Source organism: Doryrhamphus excisus, chromosome 3 (genome assembly GCF_030265055.1).
Source record: "Doryrhamphus excisus isolate RoL2022-K1 chromosome 3, RoL_Dexc_1.0, whole genome shotgun sequence".
NCBI lineage: Eukaryota > Metazoa > Chordata > Actinopteri > Syngnathiformes > Syngnathidae > Doryrhamphus > Doryrhamphus excisus.
In genome coordinates, this window is record NC_080468.1 from 13,219,675 (window position 1) to 13,241,192 (window position 21,518).

General features: G+C 40.9%; 1 protein-coding gene across 1 annotated transcript; it reads right to left on the reverse strand.

The window, feature by feature from the left end:
* Positions 1–1,553: 1,553 nt before the first annotated feature.
* col6a2 (collagen, type VI, alpha 2) lies at positions 1,554–21,442 on the reverse strand. Its single transcript, XM_058067529.1, has 32 exons — positions 21,241–21,442; positions 18,563–18,666; positions 18,339–18,439; positions 18,067–18,210; positions 14,906–15,268; positions 14,810–14,830; positions 14,667–14,732; positions 14,502–14,600; positions 14,399–14,425; positions 14,293–14,319; positions 13,515–13,559; positions 12,001–12,054; positions 11,861–11,923; positions 11,729–11,791; positions 11,595–11,648; positions 11,492–11,527; positions 11,347–11,409; positions 11,145–11,207; positions 10,999–11,061; positions 10,876–10,938; positions 10,751–10,801; positions 9,469–9,567; positions 9,322–9,384; positions 9,196–9,231; positions 9,079–9,124; positions 8,843–8,995; positions 8,674–8,768; positions 7,010–7,191; positions 6,757–6,935; positions 6,629–6,667; positions 2,568–2,911; positions 1,554–2,399 (listed from the first exon to the last, which is right to left on the reverse strand). The coding sequence occupies exons 2-32, from the start codon at positions 18,636–18,638 to the stop codon at positions 2,133–2,135; spliced, it is 3,045 nt and encodes a 1,014-aa protein (XP_057923512.1). The 5' UTR covers positions 18,639–18,666; positions 21,241–21,442; the 3' UTR covers positions 1,554–2,132.
* Between the last annotated feature and the right edge of the window lie 76 nt (positions 21,443–21,518).

Sequence of the window (21,518 nt, forward strand, 5' to 3'; positions counted from 1 at the left end):
TAGGAAGAGACTGGATAAGATCATCAGGAAGGCCAGCTCTGCACTGGGTTGCCCCCTTGACCCAGTAGAGGTGGTGTTATCATCCATGTTGGAGAACGGCTCCCACCCCCTGCAGGACACTTTGACAGCACTTGAGAGCTCCTTCAGCGATAGACTGCTTCACCCCAAGTGTGTGAAGGAGCGATATCGCAGGTCTTTTCTTCCTGCAGTTGTCAGGCTGTACAACCAGCACCGCTTCCAATAGACTACACTGCTATGTACATCTGTGTAATACTTGCTTTTATAGTCAGTATAGTTACTCCAGACCCCATTCACTGTGCAATATCTGATCAACCTCCATGTGCAATATTAAGGGCTCTAAATGCAATATACTAAGTTCTATGTGAAGTATTTCCATAATGCCTCATATTAACTCTCTAACAAGATCTCAGTGTATAGACTGGTCATATATCTCATCTCGTCTCATATTATCTACATACTGTATTGTATATAACTCTGGGAAAAACTGTTGATTTTTGTTAATACTTGGGTCGTTTATATTGTTTATTTTTCTATATTGTGTATTTTGTACTGCTTAACTGACTCTGTACTCTTGCTGCTGTGCAATACAAATTTCCCCACTGAGGGACGAATAAAGGCATATCTTAATCTTACTCTTAATTATAGGTGAAAAAATCGTAATTGTGTAATATAACGTACAATAACGTCTTTTTAGTAGCAGAGAGTTGAAATGTTAAGGAAAAAATAGTTATAATAAAAGTTATAATAAATTAAATTATAATAAATATAAATTATAGACCATAAATAAATACCATAATAAATTATAATAAATAAAAAAGTTATAATAAATAAAACAAATAGTTATAATATTATAAAAACTAGTTATAATATTAGTTATAATATATTATAATATTATAATATATATTTAATATATAATTATAAACAAAACAATGTACAGTTATTTTAAAATAAAGAAAATTAAATAGTTGAAATTTTGAAAAAAAAAAAACTCAACAGCAGAAATGAAAAAAACAAACATTATAAGAATAAAGTCACAATATTGAGAAAAAAGTGTAACAAGAAAAGTCATAATTTGACAAGAATACACTCCTAATATTATAAGGAACAATCCTTATAGAGTTGAATTATTGAAGAAAAAATACATTCATAACATTATGAGAAACAAACAAAACAAAATAAAGTTGACGATTTAGGTTGGGAGGGAATAAAGTCATAGTATTAGGGTAAGAACATTTACGCAGACTAAGAAAAATGTTGAAATATTTGGAAAAAATAGGGAAAAAATTCTCTATATTTCCTAGAATACGCGTACATTCAAAACATTATGAGAAACAAACAAAACAAAATAAAGTTGACGATTTAGGTTGGGAGGGAATAAAGTCATAGTATTAGGGTAAGAACATTTACGCAGACTAAGAAAAATGTTGAAATATTTGGAAAAAATAGGGAAAAAATTCTCTATATTTCCTAGAATACGCGTCAAATAGAGCGACATACATTCATTAAAACAGACAAGTCAAGACAAGTCGGAGTTACCACATTTGGCTTTATTTCAATTTGATGTGTACAGATGTAGTTTTTTTATGTGTGTGTGTGTGTGTTTGATCACAGTGTGCTATTTTGTGTGGTTGATCTTGTGGCATTTATGTTTGATTGTTTTCATTCCCCTGACAAACTATAGTTGTACAGGATAATATGATATAAAAACCTCAGAACTAAGCAAACGGCTTTGTCCTTTTCTCTTGTTTAGCACCTTTTAATGTAAATACTGACTTTGTGACAACAGTGAGAAAAAAAAAAGACAAAACAAAATCGAATGTATATGATACAAATCTTTGATGAGTGTCTTTGGATGGGACAGCTGACCATAGAGTTAGAATGAATAGAACAAACTAGTGACAGATGATCGGCCCAACCTGAATTTCTTTTGTAAAACTGTCTGACCCCATACCAACGGGACCGCCTAGCTGCATCAGTACTTTACACCCGCTAATGATAATACTCAAAGAGGTTTGTTTGGTGCATTTGTGTTCACATGCACGTGGAAGGAGCTTCTCCTTCTGTCATTCTACAAATTCTAATTCTATGGCGTAGAGCGTTACAGTTCCTCACTAGCATATCCAGCGGATGAAACGCTCAAAGAAAGCGGGCTTGTTCAACGCGGCGTAGTCGCTGCCTCTGAAGACGGACGACATGTCCCCTAGCGCCACCTTCCTCAGCACTTCCTCGTCCGTGTCGGTTCCCAGGGCGATCACCGTGGGAACGCCCTCGGCACGCCTCATCGAGGAGATGCCCTCGTCCAGCTGATCGCTGGATGTAATGCCGTCGGTGATGAACACAAAGGACAGCTCGGCGTTGCGGCGAGCCAATCGGTTCCCCTGCAACAAAACAATGGTGATGTTGACTCAGATACAGAAGGTTATTGGCGTAGAATAAACATAGAAGAGCAAAATAGGAACTTCGGAATTGGACACGGGAGCGCCAAAAACCAGAGCAGAAGTTTACCATATTCTGTCATCACTATCTTGAGTGTGTTTAATTCATACCTGTGCGCCTGATCGATAAACCACATTATTGACAGCGTGGATGATTGCGTTGCCCAGAGCGGAGGAAGAGTCCATGTAGCTCACTCCGGCCAGCGAATCAGCAATCACCGTCAGATTGTGTGTGAGCGGGAACTCCACTCGCTGTTCCCTAGGGCTGCCGTACTGCACCAGAGCTATACGGGCGTTCCTCTCATCGGACTGGCCGTTGGCGAGGGTGAGACGACGTGCCACGTTCTCGATGAATTCCTTGGCACGCCGATGGTTCTCCAGTCCCATCCTCTCTGAACCATCCAGGAGGAAGACAACATCGACTGGCCGTTGTACACAACTGGCTACAGCAGGCTCTGGAACACACGCAGATTTAAATATGAGCATCGAGTGATGTTGAGCACAAATTTTGATACTAGTGGTCCTCGGTTTACAGCTTCCTGAATGCTTCCTGAATCACATCACATCTCCCAACCAATATGCCTTCTAAGGGCAAGAAAAGCCATCACCATGGAAGTGAAAATGAACCTCATAAAATGTGCAGAGAGAGAAGAAACGCCCACAAATATTAGTCTCAACTGCTCGACCGACACATGGATTCCAAGTTACCGTGAACTGTGTTTTGTATCTCCTTCACGCAGTAAGTAACCCGAGTACCACCTGTTCATGCTGAAGGATCACTATTTAGTTCTTTCTATTGCACTTTATTTTGCCAAAAACTAATGAATACATCCAGTTCCATACATAATTCACATTTGGAAGTTGCAGTCACAGCACTAATACACTTTAACAGAAGAAAATGCGATCATAGATGTTTAATCATCCTACTATCAGCCAAGCTACATGCATAAAACATGCACAAATAAGAACCATAATTGGTTTTAACGTTGTCTTTTTTTTAAAAAAAAAAGAGTAATTCCATCACTTTTTGTGTTAAATGAAGACACTATATACTGTCATATGACCTTTGTGGTTGATGATGGGCATGAATCATTCACTCGGGTGAGGCCAAAATGAAAGGTTGTCACCATGGATATGTGCAAAATGCAAATACTGTAATATGAAGTCATCCATGTCATTCAAATCCGCAGGCCAGTGATTCACAATGGAAAATAAAGCTTCATCCCAAGGAGCAGCATGAATGGCTCTATAGAACGGTTTTCCAACAAGCGGATGACTTTCAATTTTAAGTTCCTAATTTTTTTTTTGCGTTTTTGGTTCCTACCTAGATGCATATACGTAAGTTAATGAGGCGGAACTAATTTTCCGTAGAATCGTCGTTTCCACACGTGCACGTTTAGTCGTTACACCAATAGAAAATAAGCTCAGTTGTTGCCACGCTAATTAGAGCTAATACGTGCGAAAAGGTTCAAGATTATCTCTATAATTTCCCCCTAAGGCATGTGTGCAACCATTAAGGTACATTATATGTGTTTTGTATTGTTTTCGTTTCAGTCTCTTAGTTTAGTAATTGTATATTTGTATTATATGACCTGTAATTTATTGTATTTTGTATCTGTTTGAAACCATTTTAGTTCTGACGTTTGTTTTGTAATAAATCCATCAGTAAAACACAATAACTAATAGTGTAGATGTATATTGCACGTATCCAGATGAAAATGTGCAGTTTGGGTAAAATCTCTTCCAAGTCAGCGTACTGGCATCCATAATGAGGTAGCGGGGTTAGCATATTAGCATTAGCAAAGGCCTAAAGCTTTGTCTGGGTCTCCCATTATGTCCCCGTAGACATATTTGAAGGACTTGATGAACAGCTGGGTCCACTGCTGTCTGTCGGCTCCATTGGCCAGTTTGGCTCGTTGGGCTGTGTACGCCATGGTCGCCACGCCGATCCCATACTGTTGTTCGCCCAGTTGACTCAGTAGGCCGGCCACACCCTCTAAAGAGGTAGGGACCAATGAGGGGGTGCCTTCCTCGGCCAGTGGCCTCCAGGGGGGAGGGGCTTGCCTTGAAGTGAAGCCCCCTCCTGCAACAAGGGGGCGGAATAACAATGTGGGCGGGGATCCCACAAACATGAAGGCGCACCGAGTTTCATTTTAGGTGTCCGATTTACAGCCATTTTAAATGCATTCTATGTCATTGGGGATCAGTCTGTGGGGTTATGGTATAACAGCGACACAACATGGTACCTGATTGTCAGAGTGACTCCAGACGCATAATTCTTGGAAAAGGGCTCCTCGATTCATGTTTGCAGGAGTAATGTCACTGTGGTTTTTAAGTCATTATTTTATACAGTCATCCCTCATTTTTTTGGATGAGTGGTTAGCGCGCAGACCTCACAGCAAGGAGACCAGGGTTCAATCCCACCCTCGGCTATCTCTGTGTGGAGTTTGCATGTTCTCCCCGTGCATGCGTGGGTTTTCTCCGGGTACTCTGGTTTCCTCCCACATTCCAAAAACATGCTAGGTTACACTCTGATACTGTGAACATCCAGCAGCAACACGACATTAGGAGGACAAGGAAATACTGACAACTATGTCAACAAAAACATCAAGTTTTACTTCAAAAACTGAATTTGAGTGGTTAGCGTGCAGGCCTCACAGCTAGGAGACCCGAGTTCAATTCCACTCTCAGCCATCTCTGTGTGGAATTTGCATGTTCTCCCCGTGCATGCGTGGGTTTTCTCTGGGTACTCCGGTTTCCTCCCACATTCCAAAAACATGCTAGGTTAATTGGTAACTCCAAATTGTCCATAGGTATGAATGTGAGTGTGAATGGTTGTTTGTCTATATGTGCCCTGTGATTGGCTGGCCACCAGTCCAGGGTGTACCCCACCTCTCGCCCAAAGACAGCTGGGATAGGCTCCAGCACCCCCCACGACCCTTGTGAGGAAAAGTGGTAGAAAATGAATGAATATTAGTAAGAGCCCTGTATACATTAAATAACACCCCTATAGTCACTTTAAAGCTCCTGTGCTGCTAGCATATCAAGCTACCAATTATTCATTCATTCATTTTCTACCGCTTATCTTCACGAGGGCCGCGGGGGGTGCTGGAGCCTATCCCTGCTGTCTTCAGGCGAGAGGCAGGGTACACCCTGGACTGGTGGCCAGCCAATCACAGGGCACATATAGACAAACAACCATTCATACTCACATTCATACCTATGAACAATTTGGAGTCGCCAATTAACCTAGCATGTTTTTAAAATGTGGGAGAAATGTCGGAGAAAACCCACACATGCACGCGGAGAACATGCAAACTCCATGCAAACTGGAATCGAACTCAGGTCTCCTAGCTGTGTGGCCTACACACGAACCACTCACCGCCGTGCAGCCAAGAAATCACACATTTTCAAACTGAGTGAGGAAGAAGGACAAAAAAAGCCAAAAAACCCTTACCACTTCCACACAGAATGAGAGGAGAACCTTGTTTTCACTCGATTGCGACCAAGTCTCAGCCATGTCTAGTCGGCTTGGCTCTACTGGCTCAGTAGCCAGTCTCCATGCAGTGAAAGGTAATGTAACCTAACGTCATGTCTAATAACATTACCGATGCCCAGTGACCAGAATATGACATATAACCAATAATATGCCATAATCAACAATGAAACAGCACTCATTTTTAAATTATTTTTGGGACATGGTGAGGGATGACTGTATGCTAATATTGACGTTACAATAATACATGATGTATTATGTCCTGTATTGTATTATGGTATTATGTATTCATTCATTCATTTTCTAACGCTTTTCCTCACGAGGGTCGCGGGGGTGCTGGAGCCTATCCCAGCTGTCTTGGGACGAGAGGCGGGGTACACCCCGGACTGGTGCCAGCCAATCACAGGGCACATATAGACAAACAACCATTCACACTCACATTCATACCTATGGACAATTTGGAGTCGCCAATAGCATGTTTTTTTTGGAATGTGGGAGGAAACCGGAGTACCCGGAGAAAACCCATGCATGCACGGCGAGAACATGCAAACTCCACACAGCGATGGCCGAGGGTGGAATTAAACCCTGGTCTCCTAGCTGTGAGGTCTGCGCGCTAACCACTCATCCACCGTGCAGCCCATATTATGTATTATGTAGAAAATATTTAAAAGCTCACCTGTCTTGCATGGGAGGTCAGGGCATACAATAACAGGATCTGAATAAAAGACAGACAAAATGAACATACTGTATGAATATGTGCCATTAAAGCATTAATGTACTACCTTATATGTTTTCGATAAATACCTGGGCAGAGCACCGTTTCGATCTTGTCAATGAACTCCTCAGCCACCAGGTCGGCGAAACGCCTCATGCCCAGCACTCTGCCATCCCTCTGGCAGGCTATACTCTTCAGAATCTCATTCTCCTCAATCTGGTCGAACATGTCTCCAATACCGATGGCGCTCACATCGACACTGGGATCACTGCACACAGACATGATTGTAATGTAAATGTTGATTTGACATCTCCAAAACCCATTCCCCCTCGTGTCAGGCACCTGCAGAGGTAGGTGAGCAACGAGTCGTCATCTCTGGGGTCGAAGCGTCCGTCAGTGATGACCACCACAGTGACGTTGGCTTTGGATCTACGGCTGTCCCTGATCAGATTGTCATAGGCATACTTGAGAGCAGATGGGGTCCATGTTCCTCCAGCGATCCATTCCATGCGCTTCACAGCATCCTGAGTACGACGAATCCATTATCCATTAACGAGATAATTAGTTAACTACAAAAGTTGATGTATGGAGGCCTGTCATAATAACACATTATGTCGATAATCGATATTATCGACAACCTCTTTTGAGACCAATTTTAAATTAATTCATTCATTTTCTACCGCTTTTTCCTCACAAGGGTCGTGGGGGGTGCTGGGGCCTATCCCAGCTGTCTTCGGGCGAGAGGCGGGGTACACCCTGGACTGGTGGCCAGCCAATCACAGGGCACATATAGACAAACAACCATTCACACTCACATTCATACCTATGGACAATTTGGAGTCGCCAATTCACCTAGCATGTTTTTGGAATGTGGGAGGAAACCGGAGTACCTGGAGAAAACCCACGCATGCACAGAGAGAACATGCAAATTCCACACAGAGATGACCGAGGGTGGAATTGAACTCGGGTCTCCTAGTTGTGAGGTCTAGGTGGCAAATGTGTAAATGTGCAAATATACAAGTGTACAGTGACAATTATGATGTCGTCACTACCAACAGCACTAAATTCATCACATAGCAACTTAACACCCAAAAGGTGTACCTGATACAAACCTGATACCAGACTGGTGGCCAGCCAATCACAGGGCACATATAGACAAACAACCATTCACACTCACATTCATACCTGGAATGGACAATTTGGAGTCGCTAATTAACCTAGCATGTTTTTGGAATGTGGGAGGAAATCGGAGTACCCGGAGAAAACCCACGCATGCACGGGGAGAACATGCAAACTACACACAGAGATGGCCGAGGGTGGAATTGAACCCTGGTCTCCTAGCTGTGAGGCCTGCACGCTAACCACTCAAATTCAGTTTGAAGTAAAACTTGACATAGTCTTTTTGTCAGTATTTCCTTGTCCTTCTAATGTCACAGGTTATGCTGGAGCCTATCCCAGCTGACTTCGGGTGAGCTGCAGGGTCAATTACGGGGCACATATAGACAAGACACTCACATTCATACCTACGGACAATTTAGTCGTGTTGCTGCTGGATGTTCACAGTATCTGTCTGTGAGCACGGAGTATTTTGTTTTATATAAGATTTACTTCGCTGATCAAAAGGCTAAGTAAGCTTTGTCGGGATGAAGGTTCTGCTTCACATCCACGCTGGAGCTGTGGCATTCGGTTAAAAAAAATTGCTTTTGTGCCGTCATCCATATCGACGTTTGCTTGCTAACTTAATAACTGCTAGCATCTGTCTAAACCGTAGCCTCTCATGTACTGGTACAATATGCTAAGACAAGGAAATATATGCACATGTCAATTAATTGAGGCCGTCAAAATGATCAAAATCGTTTTTTGCGGTAATTCGGTTTAGTGATTATTGTGACAGCCCTCGATGTATGTAGCCACAAAAACCCCGTAAACCAAAGACCACATTACAAAAGCCGTCGATAAGACAGAAAGACAGAAAAAAGTAGTGTGTGTTTATTTGTGTGTAAGACCTTGAACGAGGAAAGTGAATCAATCTTTGGATCATTGAGTCGGATGGCCTGGAAAGTTCCACTGTGACTGTACTGGACCACTCCCACTCTTGTGCCTGGAAACAAAAACCAAGTTGGGAAAAATGCCATCAGACAAATACTTCCCTGTTAAAAAAATGGAAGACAATACCAGTTTCAGACTGCGGGTCTTTGGCCAGGGATCCCAGTCTATTGATGGTGTTGATGACAAAGTTCTTCTCCAGAGTGAAGTTAGTCAAGCCCACAGACTCGGAGCTGTCAATCACAAACACAATATCCAAAGCTCCGCACCGTTTTTCACAATCTGGAGACAGAAGCAGACGCCATAAAGATGTGACACTCCATCAGATGTTCCTTATGAGGTCATGGATGGCAATGGAGGCTCACCACAGCAGCCGCATGTTTCCCTGATGTAGTTCATGACATCACATTCCTACAGGAAGAAGGGATCTTTAGTCTTTTATTTAGCCTGATGTGATGTGATGAACCAATATATAGTCTTACAGTGAGGCCAGGATCTCCTTCATGACCAGGGTCTCCCTTGAAGACGACATAATAAATGATGCTCAGTTATGCGTTTCTTGAGAAAACCAAGCAAACCATCTAAACAAGAAGGTTGTGTCATCTTACATCACGCCCAATGTCTCCTCTGGGTCCTCTAGATCCGGGCTCACCTTGGGGTCCTGGTTCACCCTTTTTTGAAAAGACAAAAAGTTACTCATTTGTACTTGCAAAAATCGTTTGAGTCCTCAGAGTGAACTAGGAAGTGATAATCACCGGCTCTCCTGAAGGTCCTTTAGTTCCAGGCTCGCCCTTCTGACCGCAGTCTCCTCTGCTGCCACGAGGTCCACGGTTTCCCTTCTCTCCCCTTTCACCCTATGGAAAGACGTTATTTAGAGTAGTGTCGTGTCGAGTCAGTCCGTTCACTCATGTTCACGTTCGTTACGACTCAACAGCGCATAACACGTAATGACAAGTGGTGTGCCGGTCATGAAGGAACGAGTCAAAGGAACTCGTTCTTTTTGTGAACGGAATGAACGAGGTCACCGATAGTGTCAGTCAGTCTCTCGGTCTCTCTGTCTCTCGGTCTCTCGGTCTCTCGGTCTTTCGGTCTTTCGGTCTTTCGGTCTTTCGGTCTTTCGGTCTCGGTCTTTCGGTCTCGGTCTTTCGGTCTCGGTCTTTCGGTCTTTCGGTCTTTCGGTCTCTCGGTCTCTCGGTCTCTCGGTCTCTCGGTCTCTCGGTCTCTCGGTCTCTCGGTCTCTCGGTCTCGTCTCGGTCTCAGTCTCGGTCTTTCGTTTTCGGTCTTTTGTTCTCGGTCTTTCGGTCTTTCGGTCTTTCGGTCTTTCGGTCTTTCGGTCTTTCGGTCTTTCGGTCTTTCGGCCTCGGTCTTTCGGTCTCTGTCTTTCGGTCTCGGTCTTTCGGTCTCGGTCTTTCGGTCTCGGTCTTTCGGTCTCGGTCTCTCGGCCTCTCGGCCTCTCGGCCTCTCGGCCTCTCGGCCTCTCGGCCTCTCGGTCTCGTCTCGGTCTTTCGGTCTCGGTCTTCGGGTCTCGGTCTTTCGGTCTCGGTCTTTCGGCCTCGGTCTCTCGGTCTCTCGGTCTCTCGGTCTCTCGGTCTCTCGGTCTCTCGGTCTCTCGGTCTCTCGGTCTCTCGGTCTTTCGGTCTCGGTCTTTCGGTCTCGGTCTTTCGGTCTCGGTCTTTCGGTCTCTCGGTCTTTCGGTCTCTCGGTCTCTCGGGCTCTCGGTCTCTCGGTCTTTCGGTCTCGGCCTTTTGGTCTCGGTCTTTCGGTCTCGGTCTTTCGGTCTCGGTCTTTCGGTCTCAGTCTTTCGGTCAGCTAACCCTACCCACCCACAAAGCGAAGCGCGACGATAGGATAAGACAGGCAAGCACACAGATAGTCCCGCCCTGCAAAAAGAACTGAACGAACTGAACGGGTATTTTAGGGCCGGTGACCTCGTTCATTCCGTTCACAAAAAATAACTAATTCTCTTGACACGTTTGTTCATGACCGACACGCCACTAATTTAGAGCTTATGTTTCACATGTATCTGGTTTTTGGTACCGATGGTCCTCTTGGTCCAGGATAGCTGAAACCGGGTCTTCCAGCGTCTCCCTGAATAGATGTGAAAGAAAGAGTCAAAACACTACACTTGCTGAACTTATTATAGATATCAGCTAAAGATCCACCTTAGGTCCAACTGTTCCTGGGTCTCCTCTTGGTCCAGCATCACCAGGATCACCTCTTGTCCCCTATAATAAATAATAAATAATAATACAGTATATCTCCAAAACAAAAGATCCTTGACTTACATTTCGTCCAGACTCTCCTGGGGCACCCGGTGGTCCTCTGGGGCCTGGAAGACCATTGTCGCCCTGTTCGGGTTACGGAAATTTCGTGAAAATGCATGAAGTCATTTAAGGGAGATTTATCTGGGAGATAATCCACATCTTCTCACCTTTGATCCTTTGTTTCCTGATTCACCTGGAAGTCCCCTCAAACCTTCTGAACCCATTTCACCCTGAAGACAAAACCATTAAAAATGAAAGTAAACTAAAGCATGTCAACTAGTGAATGCTACGTTGCTAACAAACACAACAAAGCTGGCCTTGATGCTCACACTTGGAATATAAACAAGAGTCGGATGTTGGAAGTCATACCTTTTCTCCTCTAACGCCATCTGGTCCTTGAGCACCCTTGGTCCCATAATCTCCTCGCCTCCCCTTGAAGACAAGAACCAGTGCAAACCTTTAACCAACACAAAGATTGAGGAATAAACCCAAATAGGGGATTAGCTGGCCTTACCGGCTCTCCTCTACTTCCAGGAAGTCCAGGTGTGCCCTGAAAAAACGCTGGTTAATAAGAGTGAACCAATCAGAGATGTTTTGGGAGTGTCTGATATTCTTACAGCAGCTCCTTTCTGTCCAGGTAGACCAGGTGAGCCAGGGCTTCCTCTTTCTCCCTGTGGAGAAACGTGGAAAAGGTTTTTTACCAAAAAAAAACATCTCCATCATTCCGTACTACTTATATGATCTTCATTACCTTTGGTCCACTTTCACCAGGAGGACCCAGAGGACCAGATCTTCCAGGACGTCCAGGATCTCCCTAGTGACAAACAAAGAGTTACTGGAAGTAGTACTTAGTACTTATAGCGATTTATTTCAGTTTTAATACCTTATCTCCAGCAGTTCCAGGAAGACCGTGTTCACCAACATCTCCAGGGTGACCATCAGCACCCTGTGGGTATCAAACATACATTTGAAGAGGCCATAACACCTTCAGTATATAAGGTACCACTGATAATGTTGTCTTACTCTATCGCCTGGGTCTCCTTTGCAGCCAGGAGCACCGATCCGTCCAATTTTACCCTGGAAGGAAAGATGGCAGGGAAATCATCAATGAGAAACACGATAACTAAAAAACAGATGTTTGTTCATTTGCTGATGAAAAAACTACCGGTATGCAGTACTGGGCATGTTACTTAAAAAAAGTAATTAATTATAGTTACGACTTACTTCTCCAAAACTGAGTTACTAACTGAGTTAACTGAGTTATTCCACTACAAAAGTAACTAGTTACCAGTAAAAGTAATCCCCCACAGGGTTAGGGTTAGCTTAGGGTTAGCTAACCCTAATCCTATAGCTTAGGGTTACCACAACCCTAACCATATAGCTTAGGGTTAGCTAACCCTAGCCCTATGGGGGGGGGGGGGTTACTTTTACTGGTAACTAGTTACTTTTGTAGCTAACTAGTTACCAGTAAAAATAACCCCCCCATAGGTTTAGGGTTAGTGTTAGCTTAGGGTTAGCTAACCCTAACCCTATAGTTTAGAGTTAGCTAACCCCAGTAAAAGTAACCCCCCCCCCATAGGGTTAGGGTTAACTAACCCTAAGCTATAGGGTTAGCTAACCCTATAGGGTTAGCTAAGCTATAGGGTTAGCTAACCCTATAGCTTAGGGTTAGCTAACCTAACCCTAACCTAACCTTAGCTAACCTAAGCTTAGGGTTAGCTAACCCTAACCCTATAGTTTAGGGTTAGCTAACCCCAGTAAAAGTAACCCCCCCCCATAGGGTTAGGGTTAACTAACCCTAAGCTATAGGGTTAGCTAACCCTATAGGGTTAGCTAAGCTATAGGGTTAGCTAACCCTATAGCTTAGGGTTAGCTAACCTAACCCTAACCTAACCTTAGCTAACCTAAGCTTAGGGTTAGCTAACCCTATAGCTTAGGGTTAGTTAACCCTAACCCTATGGGGGGTTACTTTTACTAGTAACTAGTTACTTTTGTAGCGGAATAACTCATTTAACTCAGGTAGTAACTCAGTTAGTAACTCAGTTACTTTTTTGGAGAAGTAATTCGTAACTATAACTAATTACATTTTTAGCTAATCCTAACCCTATGGGGGGGGGTTACTTTTACTGGTAACTAGTTGCTTTTGTAGTGGAATAACTCAGTTAACTCAGTTAGTAACTCAACAACATTAAAGTAGTGTCTGTACATCCATTTGGCAAACATTTGTCTTCTCACTAGAGTCCTCCTCACTCGGCATCTTTTGCTATGCTGTATCTACTACCCGGCACTTTAGATGTGATCTAAACACCCGCCCACCCAAGTTCTCTGATTGGCTGAAGACGCAATCTTACTAAAACCTCTCCGCGGCTTCAGTAGCGTGCAGTAACGGGGGTGTCGGAAATGGTAACGCCGTTATGTTGACAGTAAGAGTAATTAGTTAGATTACTCATTACTGAAAAAAGTAACGGCGTTAGCAACACCAGTTATTTAAATGCAGTTATTTCCATCACTACTGGTATGACATTTTAGATCGTTACCTTCTGTCCATCTGTCCCGTTGCGTCCTGGGATTCCGGCTACACCCTGATGATGAAGAAAGGAGACAACAAATGAGTACAACACACCATGAACAATGACAATGGGACTTAGCTTGATTCATTCATTCATTCATTCATTTTCTACCACTTATCCTCACGAGGGTCGTGGGGGTGCTGGAGCCTATCCCAGCAGTCTTCGGGCAAGAGGCCGGGTACACCCTGGACTGGTGGCCAGCCAATCACAGGGCACATATAGACGAACAACCATTCACACTCACATTCATACCTATGGACAATTTGGAGTCGCTAATTAACCTAGCATGTTTTTGGAATGTGGGAGGAAACCGGAGTACCCGGAGAAAACCCACGCATGCACGGGGAGAACATGCAAATTCCACACAGAGATGGCTGAGAGTGGAATTGAACTCGGGTCTCCTAGCTGTGAGGCCTGCACGCTAACCACTCAAATTCAGTTTTTGAAGTAAAACTTGATGTTTTTGTTGACATAGTTGTCAGTATTTCCTTGTCCTCCTAATGTCGTGTTGCTGCTGGATGTTCACAGTATCAGAGTGTAACCTAGCATGTTTTTGGAATGTGGGAGGAAACCCGAGTACCCGGAGAAAACCCACGCATGCACGGGGAGAACATGCAAATTCCACACAGAGATGGCCGAGGGTGGAATTGAACTCGGATATGCGAGCTGTGAGGCCTGCATGCTAACCACTCAACCACCGTGCAGCCCATTATAAGGATGTAATCCCCAAAAATGAAAAATGTACCTTTTTCCCTTGAGTACCCATCTCTCCCTGTAAGGAAACAAGTCATTAATATTAATTCACTGTATGATATTGTTAAAATTAAATTATTAAAATATAAATGTCTCACCTTGTCCCCTTTAAGACCTTGCTCTCCCTGAATAGAGATAGAAAAAAGAAATAATTATAGATACATATATCATAGGACCAACCAATGATGAGAGGTGCCTTACTTTGATACCAGGCTGACCAATGGGCCCCTCAATACCTGGGTCACCTGGGCGACCTCTTTGTCCCTTTGGACCTGGTTCACCATTGTCTCCTTTGGCACCCTGCAGTGAAAAGAAAGGTCATTGATGTGTTCTGGAATTACATAAAAATGCTAATAAAAGTCTCACTTTTTGTCCTCTGTGGCCTTTTGGACCTGGGGGGCCTGCGGTTTCAAGGCAGGTCACTTTGTAGCACTTTTGGATTAGAATTAAAGGGAAAAGTTAGTGAAGTTAAACGTGTTTTTTTGGAAAATCGATTTTGCTCGTCTTACCTCTACGTATGATAGATGTTTCTGTCAAAAGATAAAATATAATCAAATATGGAGGTTGCAATTAGGATGTGTAACTCCATGATTTGTGTTAGTTACCATGGTTTTAATGATGCGGTCGATGGTGTCCGTCTGGATCACGGCTCTGCCGGAGCTCAAATCCACAGCCATGAAGTCCCTCCTGTAGACTGTCGCTGGAGTGTTAGCAATCTCCCTCAGTCCGGTCTCGTCGATGTTCTTGGATGCGGCCACCGCAAAAATACGGATGCCTTCATCTCGAGCTCTTTCCGCTGCGACTTTGATGCCCCCGCATGGGTTGCCGGTCACGTGGCCATCGGTGATGACCACGGCAAATCTCATGGCGTTGGGGTATGAGGGGGAGCGGAGCATTTCCAGGGTCATGTTGGTGAGCGCACAGTCCGTGTAGGTGCCCTTCCCGAGGTAACGGATTCCCCTGACACCCTAGAAACAGTTCAATGTATGTAAATATATCATTTATCTTGATTTCATTCATTCATTTTAGTCAAATGAAAACCATAATATCTGATATCATGTATCCTGATTTCATTCATGCATTGTTGTTTAATGAAAGCAACAATGTCTGATATCATGTATCCAGAATTCATTCATTTATTGTGGTTTGTTTATCCTGAATTCACGCATGTATTATTGTTTAATTATTGTTTAACTCCACATTGTCTGTAATCATTGATCCCGAATCCATAAATTCATTATTGTTTAATGAAAACCACAGTCTCTGATATTGTTTATCCTGAATCAATAAATTAATTACTGTTTAATGAAAACGACAGTGTCTGATATCATTTATCCTAAATTCATTCATGTAATATTGTTCAATAAAAACACAGTGTCTGATATCATTTATCCTGAACCTGTTAATTCATTGTTGTTTACTGACAACCACAGTGTCTGTTATCATTTATCCTGAATCTGTTAATTCATTATTGTTTCATGACAACCGCAGTGTCTGATATCATTTATCCTGAATCCATAAATTCATTGTTGTTTAGTGAAAACCACTGTGTCTGATATCATTTATCCAAATTCATTCATGTAATATTGTTCAATTAAAAACACAGTGTCTGATATCATTTATCCCAAACCTGTTAATTAATTATTATTTGATGAAAACCAAAGTGTCTGATATCATTTATTCTAAATTAATTAATGTCATATTGTTGAATAAAAAACACAGTGTCTGATATCATTTAACCTGAATCTGTTAATTTATTATTATTTCATGACAACCACAGTGTCTGATATCATTTATCCTGTATCTGTTAATTCATTATTGTTTAATGAAAACAACAATGTTTGATATCATTTATCCAAATTTATTCATGTCATTTTGTTCAATAAAAAACACAGTGTCTGATATCATTGATCCTGAATCTGTTTATTCATTATTATTTCATGACAACCACAGTGTCTGATATCATTTATCCTGTATCTGTTAATTCATTATTGTTTAATGAAAACAACAATGTCTGATATCATTTATCCAAATGTATTCATGTCATTTTGTTCAATAAAAAACACAGTGTCTGATATCATTGATCCTGAATATGTTAATTCATTATTGTTTAATGACAACCACAGTGTCTGATATCATTTATCCTGTATCTGTTAATTCTTTATTGTTTAATGAAAACGACAGTGTCTGATATCATTTATCCTGAACCCATTAATTCATTGTTGTTTAATAAAAAACACAGTGTCTGATATCATTGATCCTGAATCTGTTAATTCATTATTGTTTAATGACAACCACAGTCTTTGATATCATCTGTTAATTCATTATTGCTTAATGAAAACGACAGTGTCTGATATCATTTATCCTGAATTAATTCATGTAATATTGTTCAATAAAAAACACAGTGTCTGATATCATTTATCCTGAATCTGTTAATTCATTATTATTTCTTGACAACCACAGCGTCTGATATCATTTATCCTGAACCCATTAATTCATTGTTGTTTAATGACAACCACAGTGTCTGATATCATTTATCCAAATTTATTCATGTAATTTTGTTCAATAAAAAACACAGTGTCTGATATCATTTATCCTGAATCTGTTAATTCATTATTATTTCATGACAACCACAGTGTCTGATATCATTTATCTAAATTTATTCATGTAATTTTGTTCAATAAAAAACACAGTGTCTGATATCATTTATCCTGAATCTGTTAATTCATTATTATTTCATGACAACCACAGTGTCTGATATCATTTATCCTGTATCTGTTAATTCATTATTGTTTAATGAAAACAACAATGTCTGATATCATTTATCCAAATGTATTCATGTCATTTTGTTCAATAAAAAACACAGTGTCTGATATCATTGATCCTGAATATGTTAATTCATTATTGTTTAATGACAACCACAGTGTCTGATATCATTTATCCTGTATCTGTTAATTCTTTATTGTTTAATGAAAACGACAGTGTCTGATATCATTTATCCTGAACCCATTAATTCATTGTTGTTTAATAAAAAACACAGTGTCTGATATCATTGATCCTGAATCTGTTAATTCATTATTGTTTAATGACAACCACAGTCTCTGATATCATCTGTTAATTCATTATTGCTTAATGAAAACGACAGTGTCTGATATCATTTATCCTGAATTAATTCATGTAATATCGTTCAATAAAAAACACAGTGTCTGATATCATTTATCCTGAATCTGTTAATTCATTATTATTTCTTGACAACCACAGCGTCTGATATCATTTATCCTGAACCCATTAATTCATTGTTGTTTAATGACAACCACAGTGTCTGATATCATTTATCCAAATTTATTCATGTAATTTTGTTCAATAAAAAACACAGTGTCTGATATAATTTATCCTGAATCTGTTAATTCATTATTATTTCATGACAACCACAGTGTCTGATATCATTTATCAAAATTTATTCATGTAATTTTGTTCAATAAAAAACACAGTGTCTGATATCATTTATCCTGAATCTGTTAATTCATTATTATTTCATGATAACCACAGTGTCTGATATCATTTATCCTGAATTCACATTTGAACTTCAAGGCAAAACCATATCCACTATATAAACAATAACTATTTATTTATACAGCCGCATATTTGCAGTTGCAGTTGCTTTGCCCAATTCATTTCCTTTTAGCACAAGTTAGCACAGTTAAATGAAGAAGATATCAGAAATCAACAATTGAGTTGCCAGAGATATTATGCTAACGGGACTTACCGTGATGAAATCACTCTTGGAGCCAAGGCGGCTGAACACTTGCTGTCTCTGGGAGAAGTGCAGTCCACCGATGTTCCAGTTGATTCGCACGGCACCTTGAATTTCTGCAGCTTCTAACCGTTCGGCAAAACGCTCACTGAAGGTCTAGATAAAACACAATATCCAACAGGCAGCATTAAAAAAAGAATCATATCATTTGAATTAATATATATCTGAATATGAAGTTCCTGGATTTCCTCATGCATGCTTTACATAGGATGACATAAAATAACCTTGATGCTCTCCACAAGCGATCCAGGTGGTGTCTCCTGCAGGGCGATGGTCTCGGATGTATCGATGGTGAAGTACACGTCAATGGGACAGTCTCTCTTCCCTGGAAGGTTAAATTCGGAGAACACGTTTCACTAAAAATGACATCTAAAGTATATTTAATTCTATTTTATTCCACCATAACCCAACATGCAACCGTAGCTGTTCGATTTTTAGTAGTACTCACTGCTGCACTCGGGTATCTGGGCATCACTCAGGGCCCCAAAGACAAGACACAGTGCGATGATCTTTACGCCCTCCATCTTCTTCTTCTTCTTCTTCTTCTCCGCACTGATGCACATAGAACGACAAATCATACACAGTAACTCATTTTGGGTTTTGCACTCTTCAAGTCAACCCAACTGTAAAGTCAGTTTTGAAATGAAATGTGTATACAGTTGGTGTGATAAATGTAAGTATTAGTCAATGACAACACAACCAAAGTTATTAAATATATATTTTTTATTATTAAGGGACAAAAAATCCACACCTATATGGCTCTGTGTAAAAAAAAGTGATTGCCCTTTCCCCGTAAAAATCAGTCTGGAAAAGGTTATAAAGCCATAAAGCCATTATAAAGGCATTTCTAATGCTTTGGGACTCCAACTAACCACAGTGAGAGCCATTATCCACAAATGGTGAAAACATGAAACAATGGTGAACCTTCCCAGAAGCGACCGACCAACCAAAATGACCCCAATGACTCATCCAAAAGGTCACAAAATACTTCAAAACATCCTGATGATCACCAAGACCTTTGGGAAAATACGTTGTGGTCTGACGAGACACAAGAGCTAAACTTTTTGGAAAGTGTGTGTCCCATTACATCCAGCTTAAAAGGAACATCATACCAATAGTAAAATATGGTGGTGGTAGTGTGATGGTTCACTGATTCAAGGCCTGGAACCATGAATTCTGAATCCTGATGGAGAATGAATGAATGGAGGTCATTTTCTTGGCTTTACAATGCCATAGCGATTGATATAAGTGATTCTGGTTATTATAAAAACAACATGGAAATGTCTTGATATTCGTTTTTAAACGAAACTTCTGTTAGCTAATGTTGTTGTCATCATAATATTTGTCAAAATAAATGTATCTTTTTTAGTTGTGCTAGGCATTAAAATCCTGGCCTGGTCATAATAGTTCATGGTGTTCTATTAGTCAAGTTTATTTATATAGCCATTCATCACAAAAGAGCCTCAAAGGGCTTTACAAGCTAGTGTTGGCTAGTAGCTAGTTGCTAAATTGTCATTTTTTGTGTTGTGTTGGTATTTATATTTCATCTATAGATGATAGATGTTAGAATGTATGTCACATATCTGTCAAAGTTGTGCTTTTCACAAAAAGTTCCCTTTTTAGTTGGGAACTGGTATTTCCCTGAAACTTAACTACGTTCAATTGCAGATTAAAAAAGAACAGAAAAAGGTAGAAACTTTTTTCTGATGGTAATATCCATATTTCTAGGACACATCCATAAAACATAATATTCTGCATGCTTTGAAAGATTAGTTAAAATCATCTTAAAGGGCCGGTACTGAAGGGGTTGTCTTTTCGGATCGAATGAGTTAAAAGAACCGTTCCAAAGCCTCGACTTGTTTGCGGATGTCACATCTCTAAGACACACACAAGGACTGTCTGTTGAGTTCAAACTGGCGTTACGATGGAAGTACTGGTGCGACTTGGACGTCATTGATGCTAAGGGCAAGAACGTGCACATTATGCCTGAGGGCAAAGTGTCCACAAGGGCAGCCTAATACATTTTGAAGGTAACACTGGTCATTATACCCTGGTATAACAGGGTACATTTTTCTGTCTTAAAATGACATTTGCATGGAGTGTGTATGTAATCGTATCACTACTAGATGTCATTTCTATCCAGTCTACTTGGTAATGGTAATGGTAATGGTTTAATTTCATTTGAACATGTATCATATTACAATTGAATGCATCACATAATCAGTTCACAGTTCCACATGTCCAAAAAGGAGTAGGAAGAAGCAAAGCTTATTAAATCCTACTCTTCCATCTGGTACAATCAGTAACTGTTACATTTGTTCACTTCCTGCTTTCCTAATATAATTTCAGTTTTTTTAAATTTTTAAATAATTTTTAAATAAATTTTAAATATTTTGTAAATATTTTGTAAATATTTTGTAAATAATTTTTAAATAATTTTTAAATTTAAAATTTTTTTAAATTTGTTATTTTTAAAAAAAAATTTAATTATTTTTTTTGTCACGTACCGAAGTACGAGGTTATGTGACCATACAATTACATAATGGGTACCAAAATAACCAATATAGTGATATGTATAGCACATCATAACAGTGTTACAGTAGAGTTTTTCAACCAACACCTCCCTTTGCACACTTCAAAAAATCAAAACACCATCAAGACTCAGATGCACAAAAATATCAAATAGATGTTAGATTTTCTTTCAAAGAAATCACACATATCAGGAAAAAAAAATCATTTGCATTGTTTTGGGACCTACTACAAGCTCGACCAGGCAAACGAGCGCCCAACTGTGGCTCCCTCTAGCGGACAAATCGGAGAATGCTCCATAGGAGCCGCTCCTGCAGATGTTCCACTTCTCTTATCTACAGCCCAAGCCAGGAAAATGACGTATTTTGTGAAAAATCATGCGAATATTCATGAAAGAAATAATAAAGTCGATGTAAAGAATTAAATCGGTTTAGTGAAATTCAATGCATTTAAGCTAGTTTGGGTTAAAAATGTCACAAAACAGGTAAGCAACAGCTTCTAAAGTAGGGGAAAAAAAAGCAAGAGTGGCAAGCATACATGAAGCCAGATGAGAAGATGTTGAAGATGAGAAGATGTTTGAGAAGAAGCGCCACTCACCCGAATTATTTCCAACTTCAGAACTTTTTTGCACAACTGCTCCTGTGTAGATTATCTCCTCATTTCAAGAAACTGGGAACACGGAGAGAGAAAAAAAAGGGGGGGCAGAGGCAGGGAATAAAGCCCTGGATACGCGTTTACTTTCCGCAGAAGAGCCCTCCGTTCCCTCTCCTGTGCCGTTCCAGCCCCAGCCAAACGCACTGATCCCTCCTCCTCCTCCTCCTGTACGCGCGCCCGGTTGTCTGCTCGTGTCCACTTGGGGGCGCCCTGGCTCTGCA

What these genes read in the sequence shown, in the direction of transcription:
- col6a2 (XM_058067529.1), bottom strand. Translation starts at nt 18,638, where the DNA reads ATGGAGGGCGTAAAGATCATCGCACTGTGTCTTGTCTTTGGGGCCCTG. An exon ending in TTGGTCAGCCTGGTATCAAA is followed by an intron (nt 14,426 to 14,501) that starts GTAAGGCACCTC and finishes ATCTCTATTCAG; the next exon opens with GGAGAGCAAGGTCTTAAAGG. An exon ending in GAGGAGACATTGGGCGTGAT is followed by an intron (nt 9,232 to 9,321) that starts GTAAGATGACAC and finishes GTCGTCTTCAAG; the next exon opens with GGAGACCCTGGTCATGAAGG.